Source organism: Equus caballus, chromosome 28 (assembly GCF_041296265.1).
Source record: "Equus caballus isolate H_3958 breed thoroughbred chromosome 28, TB-T2T, whole genome shotgun sequence".
Classification (NCBI taxonomy): domain Eukaryota; kingdom Metazoa; phylum Chordata; class Mammalia; order Perissodactyla; family Equidae; genus Equus; species Equus caballus.
The window spans coordinates 43,914,820-43,933,844 of record NC_091711.1 but is presented as its reverse complement, the minus strand read 5'-3'; the positions used below and the strand labels follow the sequence as shown (position 1 = coordinate 43,933,844).

The window sequence follows — 19,025 nt, the reverse complement described above, 5'->3', positions numbered from 1 at the left end:
GAACCTCAGCCCCCTCTGTCTCCCTGCCACCCCCTGCCGGCGTGGTTCCTCTCATCATCAGACAAGTGCCAACGACCTTCCAGGGGAAGGCCTCTCAGGAGGAGGCAGGTGTGATAAGGGAAAGCAAGGACTTGTTCTGCGAATGAAGCTGTCACCACACTAGGGGGTGAGAGGCCTAATGAGACAGGAGAGTGGCAGGATCAAGCCCAAAGATCCCTGGTTCTGCCTTGAAGCTAATACAATGCTAAGGAGTCAGGCTGGTAGGGGGGATATATTGACTTCCTCCCACCTACACCCAGGGTAAGCACCTGGGAAGAACAGCAAGGACAGGACTTCTGCGCCACCCCTGCACTGACCTTCCCCGGCCCCTCCCTGCACCCTCTGGCAGCACAGTCATGCCAACAGGTAGGCTCAGGGCAGAGGGCAAAGGCCAGTCTGGCTGCTTTATAAAGAGGTCCCAGGTTGGTCACACCCTCAGGGGTGGTGAGAGAGCCCTGCCTGGCCTGGTCCTGGTGCTTGGTGTGGTAAAGGGTGCCAGTGTGTCTGGAGGAGCCCAGTGTCCACTAAAGTAGCAATGGGAGCACTGACCGGGGATACACTGGGGCTCCTGACCGTGGCCGTGGCTATCTTCCTGCTCCTGGTGGACCTGATGCATCGGCGCCAACGCTGGGCCCCACGCTACCCACAAGGCCCCATGCCCCTGCCTGGGCTGGGCAACCTGCTGCAGGTGGACTTCCAGGACTCGATTTGCAGCTTTACTCGGGTGAGGAACGTGTGAGGTAGGCACAGAGGTGCTGGGGACCCAGCTAGCAGTAGACAGTGGGTGGTGGAGAAGCCACAGGCTGGACAAGGAGCTGGTGGAAAGGAGGAGGCAGGTGTGAGAGGCCTCCTGGGGGAGGGCAGCTGGGCAGGGCCTGGGGGACAGTTTGAATTTTCCCATCAAAGGTCAGAGAGGGCAAAAGTCGGGAGTGCGGACGGACTTGGTTGTGAGTTTGGGATCCAGTGGGACATGGCATAAGTTATGCGAGCCTGAGTCCCTTCTGATGACATCAGGAGGAAAGATCTTGAGATTGGGGGAGGGGAGTCTGCTCATGAGCCCCATTTAATTCAGGAAGTCGAAGTTGAGAGGGGACGGTGATCAGGTTCAAATCTGTTGCTGCTGTGAGACCTTGGGCCTGATTGCTCACCTCTCTGAACCTCAGTTTCTTCTGCCTGTAAAATGGGATGCTAACTTGGCCTTCTGACAATTTCGGTGACCTCTGCAAAGTCATAGCTGGGTGGCGTGATCCAACGTGAGGTCCTCAACCCTATAGGTTGTGACCCCCAGCATAACAAAGCCAAATACAGTCCTTGCACGTGCTAGCTGCCAGCAGCTCGGGGGTCCCCCAAAGCTAGTGCCAGGAGACTAGGGCTGGCAACGGGGCGGGGGGCCAGGCTTCACCAACGCCCTCGACCCTCGGCCCGCAGCTGCGGCGTCGCTTCGGGGACGTGTTCAGCCTGCAGCTGGCTTGGAAGCCCGTGGTCGTGCTCAACGGGCTGGCGGCCATGCGCGAGGCGCTGGTGCACCGCGGCGAGGACACCTCCGACCGCCCACCTGCACATATCTTCGAGCACCTGGGCTTCAGGCCGCGCTCCGAAGGCAAGCGGAGGAGGGGGGGCACCGCCGCCCGGCAGGGACTGGGACCGCATTGACCGTAGACCCGGCAGGCACAATTGGAGGAAGGATGGTGGTCTCCTAGCGCAAGGATATCTCAGCAAATTTGTTGAACAGCAGGCGGAGGAAGGAGCCTGCGCCAAGCTCGAGAGGGGTGGCTGTGGGCGGCGCGGAAGGCGGGGACTTGCAGGGAATGGACGGGCACCGGGCCAATGCGAGAAGAAAGGGGACGTCCGGGTGGGCGGGAAAGAGGGGGGACTGAGTCAGTGTGGGCTGGTATGGGGCGGGTATGGGGCGGGCCAGGGCCTTCCCTGAATCGGAAGAGTGTCACGGTGTGGAGAGGAGATTGGGGCCAAGAACTACCCGCAGCGGGTAGAGCTGGCGAGCAAAGTGGGCGGACAGAGAGTTGTACCCTTCCCCAGCCAGGGGCGAGTGTAAAGTGGGCGGGATTTTGAGGGGACCAATGTGGTTTGGGTGGTGGGAGCAGGGGCGGGGCCTTCACCAAAGCGGGCGGGACTGAGAGAGTAGAGCCTGGGGCGGGGTCAGGGGAATATTGATGCCTTGACGGAAGGGCAGGCGAGCCTGTGAGCAAGGTGTGCGCGCAGAAGAGGGGCGAGGTCACAGCCGAGCCACGCCCACGTGGCCTCCCCACCCACAGGGGTGATCTTCGCCCGCTTTGGACGCGCGTGGCGGGAGCAGCGGCGCTTCTCCGTGTCCACCCTGCGCAACTTCGGCATGGGCAAGAAGTCCCTGGAGCAGTGGGTGACCCAGGAGGCCTCGTACCTCTGTGCCGCCTTCGCCGACCAGGCCGGTGAGTGCTGGGCTGAGGGCCAGGAGACAGGGATGGAGGCTGGAGAGGAGGACCTGGAGGCGACCCCGTGACCTGCACCGTCCCCTTCTAGGAAGGCCCTTTAGCCCCAACGCCCTCCTGAATAAAGCGGTGAGCAACGTGATCGCCTCCCTGACCTTCGGGCGCCGCTTCGACTACAACGACCCGCGCTTCCTCAAGCTCGTGGACCTAACAGAGGACTTGGTGAAAGAGGAGTCAGGCTTCCTGCCCGAGGTTAGAGGGTGGAGGAGGCCAAGGAGCCCTGCAGGCGAGCTCCAAGGAGAAGGCTTCTGCCCTGCAATGGGCCTCCGCGGAGGAGGATTTGCAGAGAGGGACCTTGGCTCAGCCGGCCCCAGGGGAGGGCTAAAGAATTTGTACCTCTTTCGTTGAAAGCCACAGGAACCCATGAGATGTAGACTTTAGATTTATCCTTTTGGGGCCCAGGTAAGGACACAGTGTCGAGGCCTCAACTTTGGTAGGAACCAGGTCAATGGTGGAGACACCCTGGAGGATGCTGGGAACTGACTGGGGGAGGTGAACACGGGAGCACAGTGAGGATCCAGGACCGTACATGTATGGCCCCAAAAGGTGCTGAACGCGATCCCCGTGCTCCTGCACATCCCCGGGCTGGCTGCTAAGGTCTTTCCAGGGCATAAGACCTTCATGGCCCTGCTAGATGAGCTGGTCACCGAACACAGGATAACCCGGGACCGGGCCCAACCACCTCGAGACCTGACTGATACCTTCCTGGATGAAGTGGAGAAGGTGAGCTGCCAAGGACAGGGACAAGCTGGTGGGTTGAGGACCCAATGATGCAAGCCCAGGCAAGGTGGGGCCTATGTATCACCCAGCGTTAGGGCACCTCGGCTGAAGGGTGCAGAGTGAGAGGCCATTTGGGGTTCCCTCACTCTGCCCCTGAGCCCACCCTCTCTGCATGGCCCAGGCCAACGGGAACCTGGAGAGCAGCTTCAATGATGACAACCTACGCATGCTGGTGGCTGACCTGTTCTCTGCCGGAATGATGACCACCTCGACCACGCTGGACTGGGCGCTCCTGCTCATGATCCTGCACCCAGATGTGCAATGTGAGCCCACACTGGAAGCCTGGTGGGATGGGCCAGGGTGGAGGCAGACAGGCTGGGGACCCCGACCTTGGGATGGCCACCAGGAGCTCTGAGCAGAGGCTGGGCCCTGCTCACAGGTCAAAGTAACCTCCTCCTCCACATGGGCACAGCCCCTGCATGGGAGTCAGGAGGTTGGGGTGCAGCCCCCTGTGTTCTGACCACTATGGGGACGCTTGTCTTTCCAGGCCGTGTCCAACAGGAGATCGATGAGGTGATAGGGCAGGCGCGGTGACCAGAGATGGGGGACCAGGCCTGCATGCCCTTCACCATGGCCGTGGTCCACGAGGTTCAGCGCTTTGGGGACATCATCCCACTGGGCGTGGCCCACATGACATCTCACGACATTGAAGTGCAGGGCTTCCTCATCCCCAAGGTAGGCCTGCGGCCCTCCTCACCCCAGCCCAGCTCCACGTGCCCCCTGGTAGCCCCAGCATTACCATTGCCAGGTGGGGCCAGGACTGGAACCCAAGCCACCTAATTCTCATTTCCACTGGCACCAAGTGTCCAGCCTGGGAGGGTATGGGGATGAAGTAGAGGCAGGGCTGACCCCGTCCATTCAGAGCCCCAGTGGGGGGCTGGGGGGAGAAGACAAACTAAAATATGCTGCAGTGTGTTGGAGGAGCCATGCATGCAGGGACAGGTGGCATGAGGGCACCTATGAAGGGAGGTCACTTGGGCATGACATGGGGACAGGGAGGGTGCTAGGCAGCTTCTGGGGCTGAGATTGACTTGCAAGAGATCAGGTCTGTACCAGGCAGAGAGTGTGGCCCAAGCACGTTTGGTGGCAGGGTTCTAGGCATCCCCCAGCCCAGACCACACCCATGCCAGGCATCTCCTGCCAGGGGACCACGCTCATCACCAACCTGTCATCAGTGCTGAAGGATGAAACCGTCTGGAAGAAGCCCTTCCGCTTCCACCCTGAGCACTTCCTTGACGCCCAGGGCCACTTCGTCAAGCAGGAGGCCTTCATGCCCTTCTCAGCAGGTGCCTGTGGGGAGCCCGGCTCGCTGCCCCTCCTGGGGAGTCTTGGAGGCGTGGAGCCCAGGCCCCCAGGCTCGCTGACCCCCATCCCCACCCACAGGCTGCCGCTCGTGCCTCGGGGAGCCCCTGGCCCGCATGGAGCTCTTCCTCTTCTTCACCTGCCTCCTGCAGCGCTTCAGCTTCTCGGTGCCCGCTGGGCAGCCCCGCCCCAGCGATCATGGTGTCTTTGGCTTCCTGGTGACCCCGTCCCCCTACCAGCTCTGCGCTGAGCCCCGCTAGAGGGGTGACACCAAGCCTTGAACCCACTCCTCAGCAGGGGTCCTGATGTCCAATAAACCAGTATGATGCTCCAACCTGGTTTGAGTCCCTTATGGGCCCCCTGACCAGCTCCTGGCTGTGATGTGGCCTCAACAGCCTCCCCAGGACCAGCTCCTACCCTTCCCTGATCAAGCCTTATGTGGCATTTGACCCCATTTGAGAGACTGGCATACTGAGGCTCAGAAGGTGACAGCTTACCCCCTAGTTACCCATGGAGACCCAACACTGGTTACTCAAATTAATGACAAAATCTACACATAGGTCCTGGCTCCTGACAGGAGGAGGTGGAATAGTCTACTGAGAGACATCATTGAGGCCCTGGTGGGGATGGGGAGGGCCCTACTCAGTCTGGATACACACATTTCAGGCCCAATGACACCCAACTCACAGCACATGCCAGCAGCTCAGCCAGCACCATCAAATCTGCTGCCCGCCTTCATCTATGACACCCCAATAGGTGGGGAACTCAAGGATGGCCGGGAAGGCATGTGCCAGGTTAACACGCAGGTTCAGTCCTCAGGTGCCAGCATCCTCCCTGGGAAGCCTGGTGGCAGTCCAGGAGTGAGCACCTCCCTGACCCTCTTAGTCATCCAAAGATAGGAGGGTCTCCCTTTCTCAGCTCCTCAGGGATACTCATGTCCAGGCCACTGAGCAGTAGGAGTTGCTCACAGCCAGGCTGGAGCTGGAGGAGTACACTGGTCTGGGCTCCAACCCATAACACCATCCTCAGAGTGGCTGTGTCAGGCCAGGCTCTCAGCAGGCTTGGCCAAGAGCAGGGAATAAGCCCTGTGGGCCACAGGCATGTCCTAGGAACATGGATCAACCTTGGACCCATGTGATAGTGGGATGGCCAGAGGAGAAGGAGGTCACTTTGGGACCCTGGAGGAGGATACCCTGGCTCCTGTCCTTGCTCTGCCAGTACAGTCCATGACCCTGGGCCAGTCTCCCACTGCCCTGGGCTTCTGTTTCCCCTTCAGCCAATGAGATTGTTGTACCAGATGGCCACTGGGGCCTCACTTACTGCTCTGACTCTGCGGCTGTGACCTTGTTAGCCCTGAGCCCTAGCCAAGGGCACAGACTGCCATGCTCCCCCTGTCCCCACCCCTACAGTTGACTGGCTCTGGACTGATCATACAGGCAGTACCCAAGGGTTTCTAATGACTGTCTGCTTACCCGAGTCTTGGGCAGACCCCCTGGTGCATTTAGGTAACAGTTTAGGGACCACCAACACTCAGGGCAGAAGCAGCGTCTCCAGGCCTCTTTTTCCAGATCAGCCTCACCCAACAGCATCCCTGACAGGGGTGGAATGTCTTCCAGGCGCACTCATGACAGGGAGCTCCCAGCTCTCAGCACTCAGGGAATTTGATGTGTCCCTTGGCACTAAGTCAGAAAGCCAGCAGGGCCTCCTTCAGCCTCTCCAGAGTATCTACTGTCATGTCAGGGCTTGGTGGCAGGAGGGGGGCGTTCCTGCAGCTTGTCAGGACAGGGAGTGTGGACGGGGCCACACTGGGTTTGTGAAGAATGAAGCCCCAGAGAGGAGGCAGGCGAGTCTGCAGAAGCAGCAACTCTGTGGATTTATTGATACTTCGTCATTCGTGGTTCAGAGTCTCGGGGACGTCAGAGGCTGGGAACCAGCCCAGCCACAGCTTCCTCAGGAGCTGGGGGACCCTACCCACGGGCCTTTCCTCCTTGCTCTCCACCTCAGAGGCCTCTGAAAAGCACAAGCAAGTGTGCCCTGTGGGTCCCTTGCTGGGAGGACTTTTCGCCAGGGCCAGGGGTCCCTGATGGCAGGGCAGCAGGTCCACATTGATAAAAGGCTAGGTATTCCTCCAGCTCACGGGAGTGGCCTTGAGTTCCTGCCAAGCAGGAAGGAAGCAGGAGGTGGGGGAGGCTCATTCAGGAAAGTGGGTGCATCTGGCCACCAGGGGTCGTCCCTTCCCTCTCTGGGGCAGGAGGGTCTGAGAGGGGCTGGGCTATTTGTGACCTCTGCAAGGTCACTGAAATTAGGGAGGGAGGCACCTGGGGTCCTCTCTTACCAGCAGGATGTACAGCCATCTCCTTCCGGATCTTTTTACTTCCCTGGAAAGGAAGGAGCACAGTGGTGGGATGAGACAGGTTCTACACTGTGCAGATGGGGAAACTGAGGCCTCACTTCACAGGAAATCAGAGGAGGCTAGGCTTCAGACCTACTTTCTGCTCACACCATGTTTACTGCCTCTCCCCTCCACACAGAGCTCCTTGCTCCACTGAGATGGCAGTTTGGGCCAGTGGTCTTAGGGGTGCCCCCACCCCAGCCTCCTTCCCCACGGCCTCCCTACCCTGCAGTGCTCTGGGGCTTCTCAGTAGGACCCATGCTGGGGATGTTCCAGTTGGGGTGCCAAGCTGCCTTACCTCCCAGCTTGGGGTCCCTGCCACCTCTTCCTCCTCAGCCACCTCCTTCCCAGAAGGAATGGCGCTGGCTGCTTCCTCCCCTAGGGATCTCACCTCCCCTTCATCCTGAGACAAGATGTCAGTCTCCTCCTTGGGGGCAGCATCATTCAGTCCTCCCATTGCCTTGGGGGTCATGGCCTGCAGGGAGGAACAAGAGGGCAGAATATAGGCAGAAAGCTCCCCAGAATGCCTCATCCCTCCCCTGTTCTCCACACTTGGGGTGTGTGTATAGTTCTTTGCTTTGCCAGGGATGTCCTTCCCTTCTCAGCTCAAGCTGTGGTAGAGTGGCAAGTTTCCCATAGGGGGCCCTCCCACTATCCCTAGGGCTCCCTGCCATGGGCTGGGGTGTCTGTGGGTCTCATGGAGCTCTGACACGAGACAGCCCCAGCCCTGGACCCTTCCAGGGGAGGCATCACTTACCTCAGAGGCTTGCTTCTTCCCACTCTTAACTCTACGTCTCTATAGAGGGAAACAAGAGAGGAGATACACAGCTATGTGTGGCTGGGAGTTTTCCCTGCCTGGCCCATTCTCTCACTGTGCCTTCCAAGGGTGCCCAGGACAGCCACCCCACTCTAGGGGAAGAGGGAACCCCAGCCCTTACCCACCTGAGTGGTCACAGGGTAGCACTTATCCATCAGCCCCCACACTGGCCTTAAGGTCTTCCCTATGGGCTGCATGACAAGGAGAGAGAGGAGGGAGGGAAGGCTGAGGTGACATCTAAGGGCTCAGCTACAGACTAGTCCACCGTCACTGCCTGTATATGCAGACGCCTAAGATTACCAGAGATTTAAGGAAAACTTCAAACAAACAGTAATTGATGTCTTTAGAAAGATAAAACTTTGCATTCATAAAACAAGAATAGGCTCCAAAATAGAAATATTCAAATAACAACCTCTAATTTGTGAAAAACAAAATTATGATATGATAATGGGAATGAAAAAGCTAATCAAAGTGTAGAAGATAAAAGTTGAAAGAAATATTCCCCAGAAAGAACAGAGCGAGATCAAGAGCTCCAGCATCTCTATCATAGATCTTTCTAAAAGAGGGAACAGAGACTGGAATGGCAGGGAGAGATATCAAATAAACACATTGCTTTTCTACCAAAACAATTTCCCAAAGATGAGGGCAAATGAGTTTCCAGAAGAGAAGGAAACACTAAGTGTCCAGGACAATGGATGAAGGAGACCCATCTGAGGTTATGTCATAAATAATTTCAGAACACTGAAGACAACAAAGAACCTAAAAACTTGCAGACATGCAAAGAAAAAGCCTGTTTCAGGAATTCAACTTTCATCAGACTTTTCAATACCAACCTTTGAAGCCAGAAGACGATGAAGATCTTCAAATTCTGTGAGAAAATTATTTCTAGTCTAGAATTCTATACCCAGCCAAACTCTTAGTCGAGTATGAATTAAGACCTTTTCAGACATGTAATATCTCAAGATCACCCCTCAGGAAGCAACTGGAGGTTGTGCTCCACCAAAACAGAAGGGTACCATGGGCTCCCACACATGAGAGAAATACAGTGTTCCCCAGAGCAACGGTGAAGGGAGATCCTAGGACGGCTGACCATCCCATCCAGATGGAAACAGGAGGATGGAGGGCTCCATGAGATCTGTCTCCATGAAAGTGATCATACTAATAAATCATCTAATTTGTCTAAATGTATTAGAAGGAGATTTATGTTTTTGGCAGAGAGCTTAGATGAATTAATTATAGATACAGAGAAAACTAAAATTTTAAAAAAGAGGCAAAACCAAAATTATACACAAAGAAGAGTAATCATAGTACACTACGTGACTCAGCTAGGAATACTACTTACATAGTTTTAAAATGTAAACCTTCAATATTGGTCTAATGAAATTATGACATACACCTACAGTCATGCATTGCTTAATGATAGGGATACGTTCTGAGAAATGGCTCATTAGGCGATTTTGTCATTGTGCGAACATCATATAGTGTATGTACACAAACCTAGATAGTATAGCCTACTACACACCTAGGCTATATAGTATTATTCTTATGGGATCACTGTCATGTATGCGGTCAGTCATTGATGGAAATGTTGTTATGTGACACATGACTGTATTAGAATGGCTAAAAAATAAAGGCAAGTGCTGGAGTGACTGTGGAACAACTGGAACCTCTCTTTCATTGCTGGTGAGAATGCCAGATGGGTACGAGCTACTTTGGAGAAGTTTGACAGTTTTTTACAAAACTAAACATACACTTACCACATGCCCCAACAATCCCTCTGCTAGATATATACCTAAGTGAAAGGAAAACCTATGTTCATACAAAACTTATACATGAATATTTATAGTGGTTTGATTTGTAATCACCGAAAACTGGAAACAATCCAAATGCCTTTTGACTGACGAATGGACAAACTGTTGGACATCCACACAGTGGACAACTACGCAGGAATAAGAAAATCAAATGACTGCTGCACTCACAACTGGATGGATCTCAGGTGCATTGTGCTAAGTGAAAGAAATCAGACTCAAAGTCTACATACTTATGTGACAATCTTGCACAGGCAAAACTATAGGCACAGAGAACTGTTCACTGGATGCCAGGGGCTGGGAGCAGGGGAAGGGTTGACTGCCGTGAGGGAATTTTTTGAAGTGATGGTACTGTTCTGTGTCTTGGTTCTGGTGGCGGTTACACAACTGTATACATTTATCAAAACTCACAGAATTGGGGCTGCCCCATGGCTGAGTCGTTAAGATCGCACACTCCACTTCAGTGGCCCAGGGTTCGCCAGTTCGGAGCCTGGGCACAGACCTACACACCACTCATCAAGTCACGCTAAGGCGGTGTCCCACATAGAAGAACTAGAATGACTTACAACTAGGATATACAACTATGTACTGGGGCTTTGGAGAAAATTAAAAAAAGAGGAAGATCAGGGGCCGGCCTGGTGGCGCAGTGGTTAAATTCGTACCTTCTGCTTCTCAGCAGCCCGGGGTTCACTGGTTTGGATCCCGGGTGTGGACATGGCACCACTTGGCAAAAGCCATGCTGTGGTAGGCGTCCCACATATAAAGGAGAGGAAGATGGGCACAGATGTTAGCTCAGGGCCAGTCTTCCTCAGCAAAAAGAGGAAGATTGGCAGTAGTTAGCTCAGGGCTAATCTTCCTCAAAAAAAAAAAGGAAAGATTGGCAACAGATGTTAGCTCAGGGCCAATCTCCCTCACCAAAAATTTGTTTTAAAAAAACCCTCACAGAACTGTACACTAAACAGGATGAATTTTACTCTATGTAAATAATACCTTAATTTTAAAAAATGGATAAAAAGAGCCCACTGTGGGGGAGGGAGACCTAAAAGCCAAAATGATAAAAATCAGCAAAAAAGCAAAAGTGATACTTAAAAAATGTTAAGAATCGAATATGTCATTACTCAGATTTTAAAATTTACAATGCCAAAAACTAGGCTATGACTGTATTGTAAGGCTGGAGAGAAGAGGTGTGTGTATTGGAGGTGCAGTAAGTGTACAGTTGTTACAAGAGCTAAATCCTCATGTTCCATTGTAGGAATTCACTGGATAATGTTTAAATCTGAAAAATCAAGACAAAGCAGGATAAGCTGTCTATTTAGAAACACAAAGGCAAAATCAAAGGCTACAGCAGGAAAGGTTGGAAGATGGAAAGACTTGCCCGGGCTGTGGGAATCCTGGGTGAGGAGGGGTGGAGCAAAAGGGAGCTAGTTTTTTGTTTGAAGTCTTAAAACTCTGACTCATCAAACTATGTACATGCATATCTATCTTTGATGACAGTATAACTTTTTAAAATGGAAATTTGACTGGTTAATTTTTTTTTTAAAAAAAAAGGAAGCAAAGTGGGACTCAGTGATCTTCAAGGCACCTACGAACATGGGCCTTCTTCCTGGCTCCCCAGCCTCTGAACAGCCACTCCCAAAGGGTGCAGCCCACACTGCTCAGTGTTTCTGGGTCACAGATAACCTTGTCCCCAGAGGAATCTCCTCTTCCCAAGAGCACTAGACGGAGAGCAGGAAGCCTCCAGAGACCAGGTGTGCTGTTCTGTCCTATCACTTTGGGCAGCCTGGGTCTAGACACTCTTCCTCATCTATAAAATGGGAGCTGCTGGTTGCTGTGAGGTTTAAATGACATAACAGATGGACAGCACCTAATACAGTGCGTGGCCCTCAGCAGGCATCCAGTGGGCATCCATTTGTGTTCTCCTGACCAAGGGCTGGGAGTAGGGGCTTCTGCCATAGGTTCTTGCACCTGAGACATCACAGAGGGTATGCAACACCAGGTGTCCTACTCACCACCACCATATTCACATGAGTGTGGAACTACAGTCAAGGGCTACTCACATGCATTAGGGAATCATCTGTTCTCTCAGGTTTGTCTAGGCCACTGTTATGGAGCTCTGAAGTGACCACATGGTCAGCCCATGAGGGGTGGTCCTCTGTTTTGACACTTTGCCAGAAATACAGGGAACTTCTCCAGAGCCCTCACATTCATACACACACACACACACACAGAGTTGGTTGATCATCTGAGGTCAAGGAGCATGACCCCTATTCAGGCTACAGTGAGACTGTCCCAGCCTCTAGGCCCTGACAGAAGTTCCTACCTGGGATGATTCCCCAACAATCTCATGGTCAGGGGCTGTTTTCCCCACAGACCCGTGAAAATAGTAGTACACCGCTCCTGCAGGGAGGTGAAGAAAGACTTGTTAAACCATTTAAAAGAGCAATGTAATTATGTTTAAATATCAATATTTACAATATTCCGGAAATCATATCCTTTTAAACTATTTAAACTTGTGATGAAAGATATTAGGTATTAAGTTAAAATGTGTGAGGGGATATATAGTTTTTCCAAATGTATGCAAGCAAAAATTTGAAGACCACTGCTGTAGGATGTTACTAGGCTGTGTGAGTTTTTTGGTTGGTTTGTTGTGGGGGGGGGGGGGGGGGGGGGGGGGTTGGCAGGAGGAAGTATGGGTTTTAGAGTTAGACATGGTTCCCAGGTTCGCTATGAAGGTGCAGAGGGAAGAAAGGGAAAAAGAAGGCCAGCTTTGGCTCTGAGCAGTGTGGAGCCCCTGGGGAGCCAGGTATATGGCAACCTCAGGAGGGGGCCTCTGGGAGCCCTGGTGGCAGCTGGAGACTGGGGTAGCTCTGAAGGGAGAACCAGTTTCATCCCCAACTACCACAGCACCCAGGCCCTTACCTGCAAGAATGAAGATGTGTACTATGTATAGGGTCTTATAGAGCCTGGAAGGAAAGCAGAGCTGAATGTGAGGCTGGGGTCTCCCATGCCCTCACTGGTGGTACTAGCTTTCCTCCCCAATCTGAGCCCCAGGACCTACTCCACTAAGGCACGTCCAATCAACACTTGGGGATGAATAAATCCGTCAGCTGTAACAGGGCTCAGCCTGGGCTCCCCGCTGACTGCCAGCATGACTGTGTCTCAGCCTACTTCAAAAGCCAGACTTGGAGCCTGAAGAACACAAGGACCCCCTGACCCGCTCCTGTCTCCTTTCCTCCTTTACTTGTTTACATGGGTCCATCTTAGTTGTTCATTCAGCACTGGATTAGATCTTTTCCCTATAGCCCTCCAAAGCCCTCTCTACTCTGCACTGACAGATCCCACAACCAGATTAGAAATAATATCCCATGTCCCATCTTCCTCTTCTGGGACCCCTCCCTTGGGACAAGTTGACCTTCTTGGCACTACCAAGATGGTGGCTACCTGCCTACATGCACACAGGTATGTCCCACCTGCCAGGACCAGGACCTCCATCCTGACCCTGAGACCCAGAAACACTGTAACACACAGGTAAAGGGGAACAGAAAATCTTATTTTCCCTGCCTCTTGAGCCCAAGTGGGGGTCCTCCTTTCTGGTCATCTGGGGCATGATAACAGAGCCCACCTACACCTTACCTCTCTCTCTGGCAGCAGCGATCAAACATCATTTTCACTCTAAGAAGAGAAGATGGGCCACTGTCAGTGCATCACACGGTGCTGGGACCCCAGTGTTCCTCTACGCTGTGGCTTACAGGTTTCACAATGGGCCAGAGGCAGCTAGGGGAATGGCAAGGACCTCACTGGCAAGACACAGCCAGGGGGTGGCCTGCTAGAGGTCAGACTCAGGATGAAGTGGGCTAGCACTAGGAGCTTGGAAAACGCTCAGAAATTTCTCCCAAGACCTCAGAGCCCCAAACAAAAGATGGTTTCAAAGCCCTCAGAGCTGGAGAGGTAGATGCCAGGGAATAAGGATGGGGAAAGAGGGTTGGGATAGCATTAAGGAAAAATGTAGAGTTCTATTGAACATTTGGTGTAAAATGTCCCCAGGTTTAGGTGGCCAATTATAATAGTAAATAATCATAATTAAAAACTGCTAATATTTTAAAGTATTTTCTGTGTTATGCAGCATTTTTGGAGTAATTTCGGGAGTACTGGGGGAGACTCCCTAGGCTTCTCAAAATGCCCCCTCTGTCCGGAATCCCAGCATCAGTGTCGGAATTCCACACAAACTAACGCTGTTGTTAAGTCAAGGTCTCCAGTGTAAGGTGGACCCCCAGCGTGGCCCAGCAAGCCTCCACTTCCTCAGTCAGTTTCTCATCCTCCACAGGGACTATTTCAGATTCTCTCTTTAAACCTCCAACCCCACCTCACTTTCAGCAGAGAACACAGGCACCATCAGATGGGAGCTCCCTGGACTTTCTGCCACCAAACCCATCCATTTTCTGCTTCCACAGGCCATTTCCCCTTCAGGGGAGGAGGCTGCACTCCCCTCTCTGAGGCTAGCCCGACTCCTGCACTCCATTTCACCCAGTCTTCTCACAACCTGGGTGGTTGAGGGGCCCCTCTCTTACTTGTGTGTTCAGCCTTTCCTTCTCTTCTGGCTCCTTCCTATTAGCATTTAAACACATCAGTTGTTTCTTCCATTTAAAAAAAAAAGGCTTCTCCCTTGAACCCATATCCCTTCTCCAGCTACTGTCCTAACTGTCTCTTGCCCTTCCCACCAGATCTGTCTACAATGGATGTCTTCACACCTCCCCACCTCTCCCTCACTCCACAACCCACTTCAATCCATTTCTGTCCCAGCAGGTCCTTTTCAGGCCTCGGCTCAGTTCACCTCTCTGCAGGGCACTACAGCACCTTCCTCCTGAATCACACTCTCTGAGAACATTGCTAGCAATGTATTCAACAGTAAGCTTTGTTAGTCATTTATAACTTGGGGTGAGTGAAGTTATCAGGCTTCTTCTGAGAGGAGGTTTGATGGAGGAAAGGAGAGAAAATGAGTCCTGAGACAGAGGCAAAGAGGGGAGAAGGGGATGCCAAGTAGGAAGGGATACAGAAAAGGTAGGCTAGGAGTTGTAAAGTCAATTTTCACCTGCTTGGTGGGTTTACTGAGAGCAGCCTTTCAAGCCCGCTTACCAAATATGCAACCCTGATGACGTTAATGATTTGTAGAGTATCCTTTGACCATATCAGTGTCAAGGCAGCCTGCTCACCTCCCCTCAGGCTCCAAGACCAAGACAGAGAAGGGCACTGGAGCCCAGCTGAGTCTGGAAGTCCAGCACACAGCCCCTCCCTTTCACAAGGAGAGTGATGTCTATGTGTGACATCATGTGTTAGGGGGCTTTATGACAGGACAACCTCTCCAACTTTAGTCAGAGCAGTTTGTCACTTGCCTCAGGACGGCTTTAAATCCCCACCAGTCAGAGGAAACACCTTTGTAGGTATCTCTTCAGTTCCATTCAATGCCATCAATGTTGCCTGAGCACCTACAATGTGCCAAACGCTATGCAAAGTCCTGTAGGGACACAAAAACACAAAGGTGTAAGACTCAGTCTTGTCACATAACACAATAAGCATATTTTCTGAGTCAAAAACAAGAACACAGTCTGACAACTTCTAAGTGTCATCCATTCATCCATTCATTCAACTGGTGCCTGCTGAGTTTCCATCTTGGGCCAGGAACAATGCTGAGGAGATAGAAAGGTAAACAGGACACAGAGCCTACCCTTGAGGACCTTGAAGACATCAAATAGACATCTTTTGACTCAAGACAATAACTTCTACTATCCCCAAATTATTATAAATGTAACTAAATAATAATTATAAAACTATGGATGGCTAAAACTGAGTAATGCCCTAGGTTCACATATACATGAAACATTTACTAAGACAGATCTTATTCTCAACCATAAAACAAGCCTTAATAAATTTTTAAAGATTAAAGTCATTTCAAGTATGTTCTTTGACCACAAGAGAATTAAATTAGAAGTCAGTAACAGAAAGATCCCAGAAAACCCCTAAATATTTGGAAACTAAACAACCCACCTTTAAATAACATATGGGTGAAAGAAAAAAAATCAAAAAGAAAGCTAGAAACTATTTCAACTGAATAAAAACGAAAAAAATCAAAATTTGTGGGATGCAGCTAAAGCAGTATGTAGAAGGAAATTCATAGCTCTAAAGACCTATATTAGAAAATAAGAAAAGTCTCAAATCAATGACCTCAGTTTCTACCTTAAGAAATTAGAAATAGAAAAGCAAATAAACACAAAGTAAGCACAAGAAAGAAAATAAAAAAGATCAGAGTGGAAATAAATAAAATAGAAAACAGAAAAACAATAGAAAAAAACAATAAAACCAAAAGCTGTCTTAGTGAGATCAACAAAATGTATACTCCTCTAGACAGAAAAGATCAGGAAAAAAAGAAACAAGATTGGGCCAGCCCTGATTGCCTAGTGGTTAAGTCCAGCATGCTCTGCTTCAGCTGCCAGGTTCAGTTCCCAGGCACAGACCTACACCACGCTATCAGCAACCATGCTGTGCTAGCAGCCCACATACTAAAAAATAGATGAAGACTGGCATGATGTTAGCTCAGGGCAAATCTTCCTCAGCAAAAAAAAAAAAAAAGATCAATGTCAAGAATGATAAAGGTGACAATGATGCAGATTCTATAGATACTAAAATGATAATAAGGAAATATTATGAACAATGCTATGCCAATAAATTTGACAACATATATGAAATGGACAAAATCTTTAAAGACACAAAGTACAAAAGCTCATGCAAGAAGAAACATATGACCTAAATAACCCTATATCTATTAAAGACATTGAGTTTATGTAACTTTCCTACAAAGAAAACTTCAGGCCCATATGGCTTCACTAGTGAATGCTACCAAACTTTTAAGAAAGAAGTAATATCAATTCTACACAACCTCTTCCAAAAAAATAGGTGGGAATATTTCCCAACTCATTCTATAAGGGCAACATTATCTAATACCAAAACCAGACAAATAGGACACAAAAAAACTACATAAACATCCTTCATAAACATAGATGCAAATATTATTAACAAAATCTTATCAAAGTGAAGTCAACAACATATAAAAAGGATAATACACACAGATAGATTAGATTGGTGGTTACCAGAGAGGAAGGTGGGAGAGAGGAGGGTGAAAGGGGTGACAGGGCACATGTGTATGGTAACGGATGGTAATTAGTCTTTGGATGGTGAACGTGATGTAGTGTATGCAGAAATCAAAATATAATGATGTAGCTAACAGGCGGGACCAAGATGGCGGAGTGAGTGGTCTTCTTTGTCTCTCCCCCATTGAATCTACAACTAATTGGACATTCACTGATTAACAAAGGATATCCAGATAGCATCACAAGACGCCTAAGAGTCTCGTGCTGCTATACATCAGAAGGCGGATGGACTTCCCCCCGGGAGGAGGTGGAAATAGGTGAAAACTCTCTGACCCCCAACCCCCGACCCCTGGACAGCCTAGTTCCTGCAGGAGGCTCTTTTCCAGCAGACTTCCCCATAGCATCGCCACACACCAAGGGCGGGAGTGTGCACTTACCAACAGAGCGACGGTGGAAACAGGTGACAACAGCCCTACTCAAGGCCCCCGCAATTACACCTAAGCCCAGGGGGAATCCCCAGGGTCCTGCACCCACCGGCAGGGAAGGCCTCTGCTTGCCATTAGCAGGGAGGCACCGCCCAGAATCCAGAACAAAGGGAAGCTCCCGGTGGGCGGATTCCCTGGCATGGCACCAGACCGCAAGCTGCTGCTGGGCCCATGGTCTCCGGCACGTGGGTCGGTGCAGGGGGCACCCGGACTTCCCGTGGACGTGCTTGGGGACAGAGTTGGAGCTCCAGTACCCGACTCTGCGGCCCGGGGGAACGCTTCAGGGTCCCGCACCCCCCCAGCAGGGAGGGCGTCCACTCGCCATTGGCAGGGAGGCCCCGCCCAGCATTCGGAACACCAGTAAGCTCCCTAGAGCAGAATTCCCCACAAGGCAGCAGCTTACAAGCCACCGCCAGGCCCACGGACTCTGGCCATGTCCCAGACGAGGCAAGGGGCTCCCAGAGATCCCGTGAGAGTGGAGTGGGGCAGAGCGGAGCTCCAGTGAAATGGCTACATAGCCCGGGGGGAACTCCAGGTTCCTACAGCAGCCTCAGCAAAAGCCTCTGCACAGCACTAGTGGAGAGGTCCCGACTAGCAATCGCAAGGCGGGAAGGCCCTGGGGCAAAAGTAGCACAGCTAGGTGAGCTAACAACAGGCTGCAGAAGATACCCATAGCTCTGCTGGGACCTATAGTGGACAAGTGTGATCTTGTGGCCTCTGTTAGGGACAAAGCGGCGATTATAGGTGATCCTGCTCCTGGCTGCTGGGAAAGCCCATAACACTGCTGCAGACCACAAGGAGGGATTGCATCTAAGTGGGCTGCAACAGTAGGCACCAGCAGCCTGAGGCCCCCTTGCGATTGCCCCCACAACCAACAAGGGACCCCACAGGACCACTGTGACTACGAGGAGGGGTCCAGGTCCAGTCAGTAACAGCTGACAGGGTTCCTAGTTGGCGCAGTCTAAACAGCTTCCCCCCCCCACACCAGTTGCAACAAGTGGAAGCAGTGACTAAACTCTATCTCTATGCGGAGGCACAAATCCATGCCATCAAGCAGTACGAAAAAATATATTAAATCTCCAGAACAGAAGGAAAATGATAAGCACCCAGAAAACAATCCCAAAGACAATGAAATCTATAACCTAAATGATGATGATTTCAAAACTGCCATTATTAAAAAACTCAACGAATTAAAAGAGAATTCAGACAGACAACTCAATGAGTTCAGGAGCTATGTCACAAAAGAGCTTGACACTATAAAGAAGAACCAATTAGAAATACTGGAGATGAAGAACACAATGGAGGAGATTAAGAAAAATCTGGACTCTCTGAACAGTAGGGTCAATAATATGGAGGACAGAATTAGCAATTTGGAGGACAGGAATATAGAAATGCTGCAGACAGAGGAGGAGAGAGAACTAAGTCTAAAAAGAAACGAAGAAACTCTCCGAGAATTATCCGACTCAATTAGGAGATGCAACATAAGGATTATAGGTATACCAGAGGGAGAAGAGAAGGAGAAGAGGGCAGAAGGCCTGTTCAAAGAAATAATAGCTGAGAACTTTCCAAACTTGGGAAGAAAGATGGAACTTCATGTGACAGAAGCCAATAGATCTCCAAACGTTATTAACGCAAGAAGACCAACCCCAAGGCATATAGTAGTGAAACTAGCAAAAGTCAATGACAAAGAGAAAATACTAAGGGCAGACTGGCAGAAGAAAATAACTTACAAAGGAAACCCCATAAGACTATCGGCAGATTTCTCAGGAGAGAC

The 19,025-nt window shown here is 51.1% G+C and overlaps 1 protein-coding gene and 1 pseudogene across 9 annotated transcripts in view; one reads left to right on the top strand and one right to left on the bottom strand.

Moving 5' to 3' along the window:
• Nucleotides 1-458: 458 nt before the first annotated feature.
• LOC100147660 (vitamin D(3) 25-hydroxylase-like) lies at nt 459-4,941 on the top strand (annotated as a pseudogene).
• A 1,514-nt stretch (nt 4,942-6,455) lies between these two features.
• LOC111771063 (uncharacterized) overlaps nt 6,456-19,025 on the bottom strand; it is a 35,182-nt gene continuing 22,612 nt past the window's right edge. For 4 of the 9 annotated variants that reach the window (XM_070253750.1, XM_070253747.1, XM_070253748.1 and 1 more), the window contains 9 exons: nt 15,015-15,136; nt 13,258-13,296; nt 12,544-12,587; nt 11,945-12,021; nt 7,942-8,007; nt 7,757-7,795; nt 7,391-7,474; nt 6,943-6,985; nt 6,456-6,617 (listed from right to left, as the gene is read on the bottom strand). In XM_070253750.1, coding sequence (XP_070109851.1) covers nt 6,496-6,617; nt 6,943-6,985; nt 7,391-7,474; nt 7,757-7,795; nt 7,942-8,007; nt 11,945-12,021; nt 12,544-12,587; nt 13,258-13,289 — 507 coding nt within the window. In that variant the 5' untranslated portion in view covers nt 13,290-13,296; nt 15,015-15,136 and the 3' untranslated portion in view covers nt 6,456-6,495. Of the gene's footprint in view, nt 6,763-6,942; nt 6,986-7,297; nt 7,475-7,756; nt 7,796-7,941; nt 8,008-11,944; nt 12,022-12,543; nt 12,588-13,257; nt 13,297-14,713; nt 15,137-19,025 lie in introns of those variants that run through there. The other 5 variants (XM_070253746.1, XM_070253745.1, XM_070253743.1 and 2 more) reach the window with 5 other exon arrangements.